General features: G+C 36.1%; 1 protein-coding gene across 3 annotated transcripts in view; it reads left to right on the top strand.

The window, feature by feature from the left end:
• The window catches only part of CREBRF (CREB3 regulatory factor), a 54,111-nt gene that overhangs the window by 24,956 nt on the left and 11,313 nt on the right, over nt 1-17,842 (top strand). For all 3 annotated transcript variants that reach the window (XM_002916923.4, XM_011221923.3, XM_011221924.3), the window contains 4 exons: nt 5,464-5,658; nt 7,142-7,331; nt 8,773-8,846; nt 13,823-13,945. In XM_002916923.4, coding sequence (XP_002916969.1) covers nt 5,464-5,658; nt 7,142-7,331; nt 8,773-8,846; nt 13,823-13,945 — 582 coding nt within the window. The remainder of the gene's footprint in view (nt 1-5,463; nt 5,659-7,141; nt 7,332-8,772; nt 8,847-13,822; nt 13,946-17,842) is intronic.

Here is a 17,842-nt window from a genome sequence, read left to right as displayed (position 1 = left end):
TTGTTTGACTTGGGTGGAGTTTCAAGTAAGGGAAAGTACTTTAATCTGGAGGAAAAAGGCTTATGCCTTTTTTTAATTTACTTTAGAACTCTGCATAGTCTAGATAGAACAATTATTTTTTCTACTTAGTAGGAAAATTTACCTCTCAGCAAATTAATAAAATTTGCTTTGAGGGGCACTTGGCTGGCTCAGCCAGTAGAGCATGCGATTCTTGATCTTTGAGGTTGTGAGTTCGAGCCTCATGTTGGGTTTAGAGATTACTTTTTTAAAGAATCTTTTAGAAATCTGCTTTGAGATGTTTCAGGGAAAGTTGTTTTTGCGGCTAGTGGTAAGTTATATAGCTCCCTCCATGGGAAGACCAGAGTGCCATCTACGAGTAGTCTTCAAGGTCTGACTGATCAGCCCTATTACTTTGAGTTCCATATTTAGGATCAGGGGAAGAGGTTAGGGGAAGGGTGAGACAAAGGGAAGATGGGTAATAACTAAGGGAAATGGAAAGTGTGGAGAAAGAGATGCTTTCCCCAGTAGGTGCTTAAAGGAACATGTAAATCAGAGGGAGTCAGTAAATCCCACTGTCACCCCACTTCTGGTTGTAGTTTTGCTTGTGTTTGGCTTTCAACTGCACTTTAAATTCATCCTTTATCTTTTAATGTGTTTTTACCTGGATAAATGTGTTGAGAGATGACTAGGTCTGTGAAGAGAGAGCACTTAGTAAGTTGACCCTCATTTCCATTTTGTCAACCGTTTGACTCTCATGGGGGCGTCCCGGGAGGGCCAGTGTTGTAGTTGGTGTTGTCCTGTCACGCATGCCACATTCTCTTGCCTTGTCTCCTATAGAAGAAGCCTGATTTGTGAGCTTGTTGGTGTTAACCAACACTACTTTGAAACAGAGATGCGTTGGCTGGGTAAAACTCTCCTGTTGGCTCTGTTTAACAATGCGAATGTTTGGATGGCATTTAATTCACTCACTTCCAGTTGACTTGAAGTAAAGCCTCTTTGGTTAGTATTACTTGGACAGTTCTCACTAATGTTAATGAATGACATGATTTAACCACAAAATCAACACAATTTTGTGGTATTAGTTGGGCTTTATTCACATTTGCTAATGAAAATTTCCCATTTTCTTGGAAGAAAGAGCTAAACAAGTGACTTCAGGAATGCAAAAGTGAATTATTGGTGAGAAGCAGGAAGAAATTCTTTGAAGCAGAAAAGTGGGGATAGTTATAGTTTCTTCAGAGTGCTAGTTTTAGAGTGGGTTGATTGGTTTAATTTGCAGCAGTTTACAAAGGCCCTTTTGTGACGACTAGCTCCCTTGATGCTGTTTCTTGGCAGTTAGCTACAACAGTGCCTGAGCCTACAAAGCTCCAGGAAAGGTGTAAAATGGAGTTTCAGTCCCTACTCTGGCCTTGCTCCCAAGTTTTAATAGAGCCTATTCTGTGGACAGGCTATGACTGTTTGGGGTCATTGGGATTACATGGTTGTAATACTAAGAATTGGGCCCCCAGAATGAAAGTGTGTTTTGTAATCCCTACTAAACATTTTCACGATTGACTTTACCAGTAGTCTGCACTAACCAAAGATGTGTGATTAGAATTTTACATAATAAATGTGGCCTTTTTGACTTCCATTTGATAATCATGTCAGGAAGGAATGAGTCAGATCAGTATGGTGGTCCAGCAAATGAAAAGGGAAAAGACTTCATGGGAAATGTATTGAACAAATAATGGATTTGTTAAAAGAAAAAAATTTTTGAGTGCCTACTTTTCTTTTAGGCACTGTGTGTATTAGATATTGCCTATCCAGAGATGAACAAAACAGACATGATCCCTGTCTTGATGGAGCTTAGAGTTGAGTGGGTTTTTTTACTGTTAAGATTTCTTCATCTTTTAATCTGCTTGTGTGTAGTGTGACTTGGCAAGAGAGAGATGCAGAATGTGAGTTTCTTAAACCTTATTTGATCACAGAACTCACTTGGGGATGAAGGCATATCTTATGATAATAGTATTCCTTAGAACATACTTTGAGAGATATTTAATAACCTCAAATGCTAGACCAGTGATCTGGGAATATAATTTTTCTGCATTCTACATGCTCATGGTGGTCTCTGTATTGAAAAGTGACCATCTTTAAGAAACCCATTGTGTGTGTATGACTCTGTGTGTGTGTTATGGTGAATTTATGGTATATGTTATTAGAAAGTGTTAAAATGCTAGGTCACAGAGAACTGCTGGCCCTTAAATGCTTTTTTGGAAAAGGCTGAACATACATAAATAAATAAAGCTAGTAACTAATTTGAGTGGGGTGGAAGAAATCAAAATCTTCATTATTCTTTCAATTTAACCTGGGATATATGTAAAGAAAAATCCATTTAGACCATTTAACTAGGTGGGTACAGGAAAAGTGAGAAGCCTAAGAGAAGCTAGACTCCTTGAGTCATAGGACTTGAATCAGTTCCAGCTCTGCCAAATCACTTAAAGCCTCCATGAGCATGTTTCTTTTGTAAATGGGGTTAATAACATCTTTTTTACTGGGCTCTTCGAAGTCTCAAATGAAATATCTGTAAGTGAAATATGTAAGTACATTAAATGAGAAGGACAGTGTTTTGCCAGAAATCCAGGCCACCTGAGGAGAGTTGCTAAGTAGGGGAGAGTATCAAGTAAATTGACAGAGGGGTGGGATGCCTGAGGAAGCTGTATATGAAAAAGTTTCCTTTATGCTTTGGGCTAGGGTAGATTTAAATATGGAACACTATTTCTTTCATTTTTTTTATTGAAGTGTAACTGACATACAATGTCCTCTTAGTTTCAGGTGTGCATCATAATGATTCCATGTTTTTATACATTACACCATGATCCCCATGATAAGTTTAGTTACTGTCTGCCACCATACAAAGGGTTGGGTTTTTTCTTTTTGACTTATTTTTAAATTTTTATTTAGTTTTAAGTAAGGTATAGTTGATATATTAGTTTCAGTGTATAATATAGTAATCGAGTATTTATATACATTACAAGATGATCCCCACATTAAGTCTAGTTACCATCTGTCACCATATAAAATTATTACAATATTATTGACTGTTCCCTAAGTTGTACTTTGTATCCCACGACTTAATTATTTTATAACTGGAAATTTATACCTCTTCATCCCCTTTACCTATTTCCCCCTCTGTATCTTGTATCTGGTATGTTTCTTGTATTTGTCTGTTTCGGTTTTTTTGTTTTGTTTTGTTTTGTTCTGTTTTGTTTGTGGAATACCAGTTCTTGACATTGGTAGGAAGTTGGGAGTGTTTTTGTTGGTCCATCTGCCTGTGTTGGCATGTTCCGAGCCATACTGGGTTAATCTCTGTGAGCCAGTAGTTACTTCGAGCCAGTAAGTTTTTCTTGGCCTGGTGGAGCCAGGTGTTTCGAAAACACCATTTCTGGTGGCACTATGTGGCCCTTGCATCTTTCCCAAAGCTAGATTGATCACTGGAACAAGATGAAATCCTTAATTTGAAGTGTCACATTGGCACGAGTAAATAGGCCAAAGTCATTGCTTTATGCATCTAACACAATTTTTAAAAAACAGACTTCTAGAAATGATTGTGTGACTCAACTTGTGCATCATTTCTTAATAAGAAACTAAAGTTCACTGTCATACTCCTTGTCATATTGTTTTAAACTACCACATGTGCACTTTAATGCTGGTAATACCAGCAAAGCTACAGAAGCTTCTCTTGTTGCCCTGAAATCATTCTGGTCTCCAAATTGATTCTCTTTTAAAAGGTCACGTTTATTGAAGTATAACAAGTGTTAAGTATGAAATTCACCCTTCTTTAAGGGTACACTTCTGTGAGTTTTGACAAGTGCATGTAGTGCTGGTAACCACTGCCACCATCAAGATACAGAAGAATATGATCACCCCCCAAATTTCCCTTGTGTTTCTTTATTATTTTTAAAATATTTTATTTATTTATTTGACACAGAGATTGCACAAGCAGGGGGAGCAGCAGGCAGAGGGAGAGGGGAGAAGCAGGTTCCCTGCTCGATGTGGGACTTGATGCGGGGCTTGATCCCAGAACCCTGAGATCATGACCTGAGCCGAAGGCAGACACTTAATGACTGAGCCACCCAGGCACCCCCGCCATGTGTTCCTTTAGAGTCAGCCCCTCCCTCCACCCCCAACTCCAGGCAACTACTTTCTAGTTTTGCCTGTAGTTTTGCCTTTTCCAGAATGTCATATAAATGGAGCCATATTTCTGATTAATTCTTAATCTGAAGAAAACCTGGTAAAATTATGATATTCTAAGTTTTTTCGAAAACGTGCAGATGTCATCACTTTCTTAGTGTCAGTTCCAGAAAAGTCATGTTTTTAGGAGACAAAGTGGTCATTTTGGTTTTTTTTTTTTTTTTTTTTTAAGATTTTATTTATTTATTTGACAGAGAGACAGCCAGCGAGAGAGGGAACACAAGCAGGGGGAGTGGGCGAGGAAGAAGCAGGCTCCCAGTAGAGCAGGGAGCCTGATGCGGGGCTCTATCCCAGGACCCTGGGATCACGCCCTGAGCCGAAGGCAGACACTTAATGACTGAGCCACCCAGGCATCCCAAAGTGGTCATTTTGCTTGGCCAGTGCTGCCCAAGTTTTCCTGGCCACCTTAGTGTGGGACCCATCTCCACTCCCCCATGTCCTTAGCCATAATGATGTGGAGTACACTAAGATGGGCATTCCCTGAGGGTATTTTAGATTCGTAGGTCATCCTGCATGAGGTCTGACCAACAGTTCTAGTAGCTCAGAATTAAGTATTTTCTGAAACTCTCAATAAGTAAGTAAAATAAGTTCTTAAAAAAGTGAAGTAAATGCAAATTGCTTCCAGTAAAATATTAGACTAGGCATATACATTTTTATTTGAGAGCCTGCGCAAGAACTCTCATTTTTGTACTTTTACAAATGGGGTAAGGTGGGAGGTAGGCAGAAAACCACTACTGCCTCACAAAATTCTGTCTGGTAGGATACCATCATAGAAATGCACACACCTGTCTGTCTGGGTATGTTTTGGATGCATAAATTTTAGGAGGAAGGAATTTCAAATCACAGGGTAGGGTCTTAGTACCATGATCTCTAATGGTACATTTGACATTCCTGGAGCTATTTCATTATTCTCTCAATGAGTGCCTATGTGAAGATACAAGAAAAGATGTCATACACTAACTTATATGAACCAAAGAGAACTATAAGGAGGATGAACGGTAAAGTTATCTATGTTTATTAATCTCTGAATATTTTATGAGTTAGAGATCTCCATATTAAAAATCATATTATAGATCTAGTCTGTTATTTTTGACATGCCAGTGATATTTTAGATGAAATATATGAAGTGACAAATAGAAGAGATCTTTTTATTTGCCCTCATTGCTTTATTGAAATTTATGGAACTTAAGAAATTGGGGACGGGGGGGGTTTTTTTTTTTTTTTTTTTTTTTAAAGGCTATGAAAATGATTCTGTGGAAGACTTGAAGGAGATGACTTCAATATCCTCTCGGAAGAGAGGTAAAAGAAGGTACTTCTGGGAGTACAGTGAACAGCTCACCCCATCACAGCAAGAGAGGATGCTAAGGCCATCTGAATGGAACCGAGACACTTTGCCAAGTAACATGTATCAGAAAAATGGCTTACATCATGGTAAGAGGGAATTGTGGTCAGACATTTCGTGTCACTTTAAATAGAGATCATAAACCATAATGTTTACTCAGTGTATCTACATATTCAGCAGTCACCCTTGAGAAGTGGAGAGGGGAACAATAGAGCTGCTATATTTGCTATCACTGCAGAGATACTCACAAATAGCATTTACCAGTGGTGAGAGCCATCACCTAAATAGGGAGGAAGCTCTATGCAGAAATGATTTCTGGCCACTTCCTATTCTACTTATCCTACCCAGGAAATGACCAGGAGACTGCTGATTGATTCCTGACCTGCCACAGTTGTGATAAACCAGAAGAGTTGAGGAGAAAGGGAATGGGTCCAGCATCTTTCTCTTCCATTCTTGTCCAGTCTCCAGGCTGAAATGTAAATAGAGAGATTGGAATCAAATGGTGGTGGGAAGAAAAGAGGAGGGAGAGGAAAGGGAATAATTGTAGAGAAAAGAAATGGAGAGAGAAGAGTTGAATGGTAGGAGTCGGGAGAAGCTTATAATCTTAGGCAGTTTACAATTGTGAACCTAGATAGATGTAATTAAGTAGAATTTCTTCTTTTATTTTGTATGATCCAAAATCTGTACTGAAAAGGGGGAGGGCACTAGTAAGTTTGGCACTCAATGAACAGTTTTAGTAATTTCTCATGCTACAGATGTAAGTTGCTAAGCAATTTTGTTTTGACACAGGAATTATATCAGAAGTATATTTGTGCCTCATTTTCCCTTTCCACTAGCACTCAGTCTGTACTCTACTGTTTCTTAGTGAATAGACCTAGTTTTTGCCTTCAGATCAGTTTTCTCCGAGAAATGAAAAGACAGGTCCATTAAATAGCTTTAGGTAGCACATGGTGAGTACTAGGAAAGTTGTTAGGTATATTGTAGTTCAGAGGATCTGTCCATCCCACTTCCCTGCAGTGATACAGCAAGATCCCCGAGTCTTCTGTAATGTTATTTATCAAACTCAACCAAAGAAGAGCTTTCAAAAAAGGCAGTCCTTATTTGTTGGCCTTTTGAGTCCAGCACCAAAGCATATGTCTGTGAAATTTTCAGTCATAGCATCGAAACATCTTGGTTTAAGTAAAATCTCTTGTTTCTTTTCTGGGTGTATGCTCTACCCTAGCCCTGATTTTTAGATGCAGTGAACTTGCACTCCGGTCCTGAGGTTTACGATGCTTATTAGCACCATGCATATAATTAAGATTCTGTCATACCAGGGTTAGAAACTTTAAGGTGGAGAAGGATTTGGCAAAGACTGGAGCTGTGCCAAATTTCCCCAATTTCTTGCAGGCACACAGTGGGAAGGAGAGGAGGCTAGCCCTTTTAGCATATCGTGCTGAGACTTCTGAAACATGCCAAGACTTCTAAAAAAGAAAAAAGAGGGGAGGGAGAAATGTAGTTTTAAAATATGGCTGTAGAATGTCTCTTTGGTGAAATAAAGTGATCTAACTTAAACTTTTAAACCATCTGTAGGAAAATACGCAGTAAAGAAGTCACGGAGAACTGACGTAGAAGACCTGACTCCAAATCCTAAAAAACTACTCCAGATAGGTAATGAACTGCGGAAGCTGAATAAGGTGATTAGTGATCTGACTCCAGTCAGCGAGCTTCCCTTAACAGCACGGCCAAGGTCAAGGAAGGAAAAAAATAAGCTGGCTTCCAGGTAAATGCTAATCATGTTCTAACGGTGTAAATAAAGTCTAGGTGGTGAGGTTTTAGACTTTCAGTGAGCTTTTAGAGATGACCATCACCATTTATTCAGAAATATACTTTTATAAATATTATAATGAGAGTATTTTAATTTTTCCTTTGAAAATAAAAGATGGTATTTATGCTTTGTTTATGCTTCATAATACCAAAAGATGGTGTTATGCTTTTAAAGGGGAGAGGTGAATGGACTCAAGTGGATTATATTATAAAAATGAAAAAAATTTATCATAGTTTTATTTTTTCTTTGTTTCGTGGTTTTTTATTGGGGTATGATTTACTTGAGGTAAAATGTATACCTTTTAACGTAAACTTTTATGGGGTTTTTAGAGAGAGAAAGAGAGCGAGTGCATGCAAGCAGGGGGTGGGGCAGAGGGAGAGGGAGAGAGAGAATCCTAAGCAAACTCCGAGTTGAGCATTGGAGCTTGATGTGGAGCCTGATCTCACAACCCTGAAATCACAACCTAAGCCAAAACCAAGAGCCTGTTGCTTAACCAACTGAGCCACCCAGGCTCCTCTGCAGTACACTTTTATGGGTTTTGACAAATGTATCCAATCATATAAACACCACCACAATCAAGATAATTTTTTCCATCATTCATTAAAAAAATTTCCTCATGCCTCCTTGTAAAGGGAACCCCTTCTTCCACCCACCAACCACTGATCTGTTTTCTGTCCCCACAGTTTTGCCTTTTCTAGAGTGTCGTATAGGTGGAATCATAATATATGTAGCCTTTTGAGTCTGGCTTCTTTGATTTAACATGGTTTATTTGAGATTCATGTTGATCCATGTTGTTGAGTGGAGTACTAGTTTGTTCCTTTTTATTGCTGAATAGTATTCCTTCGTAGGGATATACGCAGTTTATCCATTCACCAATTGAAGGACATTGGGACTGCTTCCACTTTTTGCCAATTATGAATAAAGCCATCATAAACATTCACTTACAGGTGTTTGTGTGAACATAAGTTTGCATTTCTCTTAGGTAAATACCCAGGAGTATATGTTTAACTTTATAAGAAATTGCCAAAGTAGCTATTTCTGAAATAATAAATTTTTTAAAAAATTACTGTTTTTCAAAGTAGCAATATGTAGTATTTTATATACCAGTTAGCAATATATGATGGTTCCACTTACTTTACATTTTCTTGGTATTATCAGTTTTTGTTTATTTTAGTGTATTCGTCATAATTTTATTTTTGGACGTATGCTAAAATTTTTAAAAATCAGTTTGGATTAATGATATATTGCATATTTTTTGGAAACTGAGTTCCTTGATATAAACATCAATGGGCAGTGATTTTTGGTTGCTATTAGAATATGTTTGACAGCAGCAAGAAGTATATTCTGAATGTTCACTTAAAAAAAGAAGTGAACTAATTGCTCCTTCCTTTCACAGGGCTTGTCGATTAAAGAAAAAAGCCCAGTATGAAGCTAATAAAGTGAAATTATGGGGCCTCAACACAGAATATGGTAAACCTAAACTTTTAAGAATTTGATTAATCTCCTATTACTTTGCCAACCACTCTTTTTTCCTTTGATTTTGTTATTTGCTTTCCCTGTATCTTGCCGAGTTTTAGGCCAGCCTCTTTTTGTTTGTTCATTCAGTAAGCTACATACTCACTCTTATTCATTCATGTTCTTTTAGTGATTGTTTGTATCTGTGGCTCCCTGTGCCAAATCTCCTCTTACCCTAAAGAGCTTGTCTACTTGTGACCACAGTAAACTCCTACTTCATTTTACAATTGTGTTGCTGCGTTAGCCAGTTTTAGTGACTAGTGTTTATTTTAATCTCTGAGTGGATAATTTAGGTCTGTATTTTACAAATTTGACTGCTCATTAGAATTATCTGTGTACATGTTAAGGTACAGATTTCTGGGCTTCTCCCCAGATCCCATGAATTGGAATTTGTGCAAGTAGAACTCAAGAGTCCACATTTTTAACACTACTCCATATTACTCCTAGGCAACTATCTTAGCACTTATTTGGGAATTGTTGGTTTAGATCTGTACCTCCCAATCTTTCACAGCATGGCACATGTAAAAATTACCATCTCTAAGGCATCCTGGAATTTATCAGAGTAGGCTGCTCATGGGAGCAGAGGCCCTTATGGGCTGAAAGGATTAGGTGTCTCAAACACCTGGAACCCTTTTACAGCACACTAGAGGTTTTGAAAGCTCTGGTTTTGATCTTCTGTAATAAGAACCACCTTTCCTTTCCTCCTTGCTGTCTTACTATTCCGTAAGCCTGGTATCATAATTGTCTTCTTCGCTGTATAGTTTATAGGAATAAGTTGTATCTGAAAGTGGATGAGTGGCAAAATGATCATTTATTATTTATTTTCAGAGATTTTCTGAAGTCCAGCATGACATTTGGCACATAGGTGCTCAGTAAACTTTGTGTAGTTTTCTTAATTCTTTGTCTTGATTATCTTGTTTCCATTTGTGAGGACAGAAAGAGGATTTCCTATTGTGAAGTTTACAACTTGTGAAATGAGCTGATGGTTTTATATATTAATGGTCACTCAGGAATTCTCATCAGGTAAATGAATTAGGTAAAACAATAGTTGGTTTGTTGGAAAGGAAATCTACCCATTTTCTTATTCTTTCTTGCTGTTGAAGCATTCTGACCTTGACCTCTGTGAGTATATATACACATAATGATTACAATATCCTAGGCATTCATATTCCATTTTAGAACCAGATAACTTAGGCTGCAGGGAGATGTGGTGGGCCATTGGGAGCCTTCTGGGTCTGTGCTTCCTTGGACAGTTGTAGGGATCTATCTGTGTGTTGTTCAGTTAATGTATTTATCCATAATTATGTATATATGTATATCCATAATTATGTATAGCCAGATATTTTTGCATTTGTATATATGCTAATGCACACCCCCCCACACATGCTTTGGTCTGTGATGTAAATATATTCTGGGGTAGGGAACACCTGGGGAGTTGGTAAGGGCCAGGAATATGTGTGTTTCTGGATGTGTTGTTCTATCTCAAATTGAGTTATGATAGCTGTCTTAAATTTTTCTTGTTTCTAAAGCTGACTTAAAGTATCTTATATTTTCATGTAGGAAAAGGCCCATCTTTAAAAAGGTACCATTTTCTTCTCAGTTAGCATGAAGGAAGAGGATCTTCTCATTCATTTATTTGTCTTCACTTCTATTTTACTAGCTCCTCTTCCCCAGTTTCTGGGAAAGAACAGCCAGCCTTAACTATTTGTCTAGAAGTCATTTCAGAACCCATGAGATGCTCTCATGCAGTTTGCCACATGTAGTTTGAAAATTCTTCCTAGAGTTTCTGGTACATCTCTCAAGAGAATGGTGCCCTCAATTCCTTGAAATATCTGTCAGTTGGTCTGTTATTGTTTTGTGGAACACTTACTATACACTGCCCACCTATTAACCCAATAGTTTCTGGGATTTGTAATTCACGAGTCAGTGACATTTGAAAAAGAATTTGGGATTTGGGAACTATAGGGTTGCCAACTTTATATTTTGCCAGGTGAAGACTTTAAAAAGAACGTCATCTACAACTACTGTAATTTCATACAAGGAGGAGGGATATTGTAGCATTAAAAAATTGAAACAGGAAGAATCTCGAAATAAACTTTATGAAACATTTACTCCGTTATCCTTATTCTTTTTGTTTACTTATTTATATTCTGAAGATCTTAGTTATTCTGCATTGTATGTTTTGTACTACATAGAATTAAGCACAGCACAATACCCTGCCTAACTCCTTTATTTTAGAATTAAACAATTTATACCATTTAAGATGTTACAGTGGAACTGACTTGGCAGTTAGAGGGAGAAGGGTTAACAAACAGTATGTAAACACAGGAGTTAATGAATTCATCATCATTTCTGCTAAACCTCAAGTGCCTAAGTAAATACAAAAGACCACACTGAGAAGGGACATCCCTTAGACATCCCCAGTTGGAAAATGAACCAAGTCATGGAAAACTGGGGTAACCCCAAGAGCTACCAAAGAGCAAACATTTTTAATTTTGATGAACTCCAATTTGCCAGCTTTTCCTTTTGTATTTCATATTTTTAGTGTTCTTAAAAACTTTGCCGACTCCAAAATGCAAACATTTTCTTGTATGTTTTCTCCTAGAATTCATATAGTTTTAGGTTTTGCATTTAAGTTTATGATCCGTTTTAGGTTAATTTTTATTAATGGCGTGGGGTGAGAGTTGATGTTTGTTTTTTTCCATACGAATATCCAGTTGATCAAACACCATTCATTAAAAAGAACTTCCTTTTCCTGTCAGTTGTTTTCTCACCTTTGTCAAATCAGTTGACCCTATACGTATGAGTCTATTTTTGGACTCTGTCTTCTGTTCCATTGATCATTTGTCTACCTTTATGCAGATACAAACTATTTTGATTACTGTAGTTCTATAGTAAATCTTAAGTCAGGTAAGGGTAGTTCTTCATTAATCCTACAGTTTTGTTTTTTCAAAGTTGCATTGGCTATTCTAGGTCATTTACATGACCATAAAAATTTTGGAATCACTTTTTACGAAAAAGCTTACCAAAATTTTGATTGGGACTGCTTTCAATCTGTAGATTAATTTGGAGAAATATTACCATTTTAACAAAATGGAGTCTTTAATCCATGAACTTGGTATCTCTTTCCATTTATTAAGTCTCCTTTAATTTCTCTGTGCCTTGTTTTATAGTTTTCAGTGTAGAATGCTTAACATCTTTGTTAGATCTGTTACTGGGTATATTATATTTTTTGGTGCTCTGTAAATGGAATCATTTTTGAAATTTTATTTTTTAACTTTGCTGCTAATATATAAAATGGATTTTTGCATATTATTCTTGTATCTCATTATCTTGCTAAATTTGTTTTTTAGTTTCAGTGGTGGGTATGTAGATGCCCTATGATTTTCTGTTTAAGCAATCATCATCTGCAAATAGGGGTGGCTTTATTTCTTCTTTTCTGATATTTATGCCTTTGCAAACAAGGCAATCACCATGTCTATCCAATGTCCTAGATATTGCAATAAGGCAAAAAAAAAAAAAATCAATCTCGGGGGTGGGGAGCCTTTCACCTTTAAGTATGATGTTGGCAGTAGGCTTTTTGTAAGATGAGATGCCCTCTGTCACTTCAAGTTCTCTTTTTTTTCTAGTTTCATTTATCATGAATGGGTGTTGAATATTGTCATACGGTCTTTTCATCTGTTGGAGCAATCATATTGTTCTCCTTTATTCTGGTAATATATTACATACTTACCTCTTAATATGGTAAGTTACATTAACTGATTTTTGAATATTAAACCAACATTGTATTCTTGGAATAAGCTCTACTGGTTGTGATATATTGTCCTTTTTATATTAGAGTCTATTGCAAATACTCTGTAAGATTCTAAAACTTTAAGTTGGATTCTTTTGTTAATATTTTGTTAAGGATTTGTGTGTCTATATTCAAGAGGGATATTGGCCTGTGATTTTCTTTTTTTGTAATGTCTTTGTCAGGTTTTGGTTATTTGGGCTATTTTGGCCTTATAGAGTGAATTGTGCCATGATCTTTCTTCCTCTTTTTTGAAAGGTTTAATAAGATCAATTTTATTTCTTCATTGTATATTTGATACACTTTTCCATTAAAACCCTTTGGGTTTTCCTTTGGGAATATTTTTGGATAAATTAATTCCTTTACTTGAAATAAGCTGTTCAGATTTTTCATTTCTTCTTGTGTCAGTTTTTTTAAGTTACATTTTCAAGAAATGTGACCATTTTTATCAAGTTGTTGAATTTGTTGGCATAGCATTTTCTTATTATCCTTTTAATATCTCTAGATTCTTAAGTGATAACCCCCTTTTCATTCCAGATATAGGTGATCGATCTGTTTAGCTATGGATGGGGGTGGGAGTGGATATCAATTTTGTTATTCTTTCTAAGGAACCACTTTCAGCTTTGTTAACTTTCTCTGTTGTATGTTTCTGCTGTTTTCTTGATTTCTGCCCTTTATTATTTACCTCCTTCTGTTTACTTTTGGTTAACTCTCTTAAATTGGGGATAGTTTTTAAAGTTTTGTCTTTGGAGGACTTGAAGGACTTCATTTGATTTATTTAATAAACATTTATTAAGATCCTATGATTCAATATACAGGCACTATCATAGGTCTTAAAGCCATGAAGACAAGTTGCTTACAGCATAGTAGACATTGATAACGTGTCTACAGTGTGTCATCAAAACTGGCACATCATTTGAAATTAGTTTCTTTTGATAAAAAAAGCTTATAACTAAACATCTGAAACTAATGATGTACTATATGTTGGCTAATCAAATTTAAAAAAAGCTTTTAACCATCACTACTTAATATTTTCTTAAAAATTCTCCATTTTTTTTAACTGAGTAACTGTTATTACACAGTAAGAAGCAAATTCTTCCATGTTAGTGACATGTTCCAAGTGTCTTGTTCTGTCTTCCAGATAATTTATTGTTTGTAATCAACTCCATCAAGCAAGAGATTGTAAACCGAGTACAGAATCCAAGAGAGGAGAGAGGACCCAACATGGGGCAGAAGCTTGAAATGCTCATTAAAGATACTCTTGGTAAGAAGAATATTGGATAAATTTGTAACAGTAACATGTAGTGTAAGATATATGATTTAAAGAGACACTAAACATTCTTTTAAGGAAAAACTCAAATATTCTTATTGTAGTTACTTTTCTTTACAAGTTGTTTTGTCCTTTTGAAATTTTGCATTCATAAACATGTACTGCTAGTTACCACAATTTGTTATTTAGACTTCATCACTGAACTGTTTTAACACTTAGGAAAGATGAACTTCTAGCAACTTTAATCTTTTATGGGAAAAATAAAGATCCCTGAGCTGTCAAGCCTACAATTTATACTTTGGTAGAGGTTCTTACCTATATGTTATACTCAGTAATACAGTTCACAGGATTCTAATAAACTTAATTATCTGGGTTTTTTTTCCCTGAACAGATTATATAACATGAGGAGGAACAGAGGCAGAGCACTACCTGACAGGGAGGGGAGAGAGAGCTGCTACAAACATGAGAACTCTAGAGGTGCAAGAGCTTAGCTCCATAGGAGCAGATCACCTTACAGATGAGGAGCGTCCCAAGGACATTGCAGCATAGTGCAATCCATGAGAACCCCGAAGCATCATAAAATTAGCTCAGCTGTTTTATATATTCTTTGTTTAGCAATATTTATTCTAGGGCTCTTTAAAAACTGGTTCTTATGTAGTCATTGAACTTCTTATGTGGCCAAACTTCAGTTACCTGAGAATTTTCTTCCAGTTCATTTTTCCCCAGGATGCTGACTTTGTATTAAATCAGGTCACTTAAAGGAATTGAGCTTACTTTTTAATAATTATTTAGATACTTACCTGAATTTTAGAGTAACAAACACTATAAATTGTTCTATTTTTTTTAAGTTGTAAATATCTTGGAATTTTTTTGCATTTCCGTTAAGACAGTTCTTCTTCCAGTTACTATAAATTCATTCATCGAAGTTTCTTCAATGCCTACTATATGTCAGGTGTTGGGGGATACAGGGATGAATAATAGAGATTTGGTCACTACTCTTAGGAAGCTTGTAGCCTAAAAATGAAAGGCGAAGAATAAACGGGAAAGAAAATTACAAATGGTGGCAATTGCTGTGAAGAAATCAGGATGTTTAGATGGAGGAGATGATTGCATTTTCTTTAATTAAAAAATAAATATACATTGAATGCTTCCATGCACTTATTAGTAAGTTTCACATGTCTTTGCAATTACTAGTTTCTCTTGTCAGCATTGTGTTCATACTGAATGTGAAGTATTCTGGTGTTCTGAAGAATAATTTGGAATCATTAATAAAGTCAGCAATGCATATAGAGTTTCTTGAATGACAGCATTCATGTTTGAAGGCCAAAGGAGAAGATTTGAAGGAGAGATCAAGAGCCCGGAAAGAATTCCTTAGGTGTTATTAGGAAGGGATAAACAGCTAACATTTACTGGGTATTTACTATGATCCAGGATCTGTCTGTTAAGGTTGGTTAGTCATCTACTGTCACAGTTCTGTGAAGGAGGTATTATTATTCTGATTTTACAAATGAGGAATTAGAAACACAGCAAGGTGTTAAAGTAACTTGCCATAAATCTTACAATTAATAAATGGCCGAACCAGGCACAGAAGTAAGTTCTTCGAGTTCCAGTGCTCACAATACCTCCACATGCCGTCACTTAGCCCTATCATCTGACACCCATCTCTGTAGTATTTGACCTGAGTAGTTCCCCTGTGGACTGCTAATCACTTCATCCAGTAGGCTTACTTGAGAATTTCTTTGTCTTGACATTCTTTGTAACATTTAACACTTTTGAGCATTTATCTTCATTCTTGAAACATTTCTTTATTTTAAGGTACCTTAGATGTGCATGCCTTGTTTCCTATCTTTTTACCAAAAAAGGCTAGGTTTCTCTGTGGCTCTAGCAGTAACCACTGGTCTAAAAATTAAAATCATTTTTCAAAAAACAAAAGCTTGTTTGTTGTAGTGGTTAAAATCAGAGCATTTGAAATCAGTTTTAGATTTAACTCCTGGCCCTGCCACTTACTACGTGAGGACCCTAGGGAAATGACTTCACTTCCCTCAGCCTAATTTTATTCATCTGTAAAATATGGACAGTGGGTGGATTAAATGGGAAGAGTGCATATAAAGCACTTAGCACCCTGCTAATCACATAAATTCGCAATACTCAATAAGTATTAGTTGTTGATGTTACCATATTACATCTTCAGCATTTAGATTTTTTTTTAAGTTCCCTTTGTTCCTTCCTGTCTTTTTTTTTTTTTTAAAGATTTTATTTATTTATTTGACAGAGAGAGACAGCCAGCGAGAGTGGGAGCACAAGCAGGGGGAGTGGGAGAGGAAGAAGCAGGCTCGCAGCGGGGGGAGCCTGATGCGGGGCTCCATCCCAGGACTCTGGGATCATGCCCTGAGCCGAAGGCAGACACTTAACGACTGAGCCACCCAGGCGCCCCAGCATTTAGATTTTTTAAATAAGAGTTTTATTTCCACCTTGTTCCTGTAAGCCATCATTCATGTTTTAGAAAATTGAAGATTTTGTTCATGACAAAGCTAGTTAAAATTAGTCAAATGCTTAAGTTGCATGTTTACAACATAGTATTAACTTGATGATTCTTTGTGATATAATTGACTAACAAAATAGATACAATTTTTCTGTTTCAGTATTCCAAATGGTATGGCATTTCAGTGATTATTTCTTATCAGTAGTTAATTCTTTTTGCTAAGCTTTGGAAAATGACTTATAAATAGTGACCAGGTAACTTCACAGAATAGTAGAATGAATTGAAAATGCAAAAGTAGAGTTGTAAATACATATCAAAATAGAGTACATATAAAATGAAACAAAACTAAGGACAGTATATTTATACAAAAAATTAACACTATGAAAGGTCAAAAGTCTATTTTGAACAAAGCTATATTTATATGGAGAATAATCTTAGGCAAAGAAAGAGTAGATCCTAAATATCAATACTTTCCTAAGCACCAGTTACTTTTTACCTCTACGTAGATTAATGCAGTACCCAAATAGGACGTCCTGGTGAATTTGCTTGACTCTTTCTTCAAATGGATTGATGCTTTCTTAAATATTTTTATGTATTCTTTCAGTGCATTCCTTTCATGTTCTTTAAAATCATTTTCAGTTCCTTTATTAGGTGGAGGAACTTAACACACAAGTAAAGATTCTTTTTACCTTTTTATTTTTAAATATAAAGGCCTTGTATGTTGATAAGTTTGTATATTCTTTTTACATCCAAAAGTCAGTTTTATCAGATTCAAAATCCTTGACTCACGTTTTCTTTCCTTATTTTAAATATGTTTTTTTTGTTTTTCTTTTGGCTTAAAATGTTGCTATTAAAAAGCTGATAATTGAAAAAAAAAAAAAGCTGATAGTTGCCAAACTTTTTTTTGCTTATAACTCATTTGCTATTTTTGCCAAGATGTCAACAGGATTTTTTCTTTTTCTTTAATTCCCAGTAATTTCACTAGACTTCGTCTTGAGGTTAGTCGTTTTAGGTTGATATTCTCATGTGTGCACTGTGTTCTTTCAGTATGTAGTTCAGATCTTTTTAGTATTTGACCTGTTTCCTTGCTTTGGTTTTGTTTTTTTTAAGCTGGGCGTGGTCTCCAGTGCAGGGCTTGAACTCATGACCCTGATCAAGACCTGAGCTGAGATCAAGAGACGCTTAACTCACTGACTCACCCAGGCACCCTTCTTGCTTTATTTCTTGTTGTTGTTGTTGTTATTGTTCAGGTACTTATTATTTGTGGGTTGCATCTTCTTTGCCTATATTTAGTATTTTCTGAGGTAAATCCACTTTTGATCAATTTTTTAATCTCTTAATTTCTTTTTTATTTTAAAGTTCTTTCTCCTTTACACCTGTTTCTCTTAAAAACACTGTTGTGTTTATTT

Source organism: Ailuropoda melanoleuca, chromosome 3 (genome assembly GCF_002007445.2).
Source record: "Ailuropoda melanoleuca isolate Jingjing chromosome 3, ASM200744v2, whole genome shotgun sequence".
NCBI lineage: Eukaryota > Metazoa > Chordata > Mammalia > Carnivora > Ursidae > Ailuropoda > Ailuropoda melanoleuca.
Note: the sequence above shows the minus strand (reverse complement) of the source record. Positions and strands in the feature narration are given on the sequence as shown.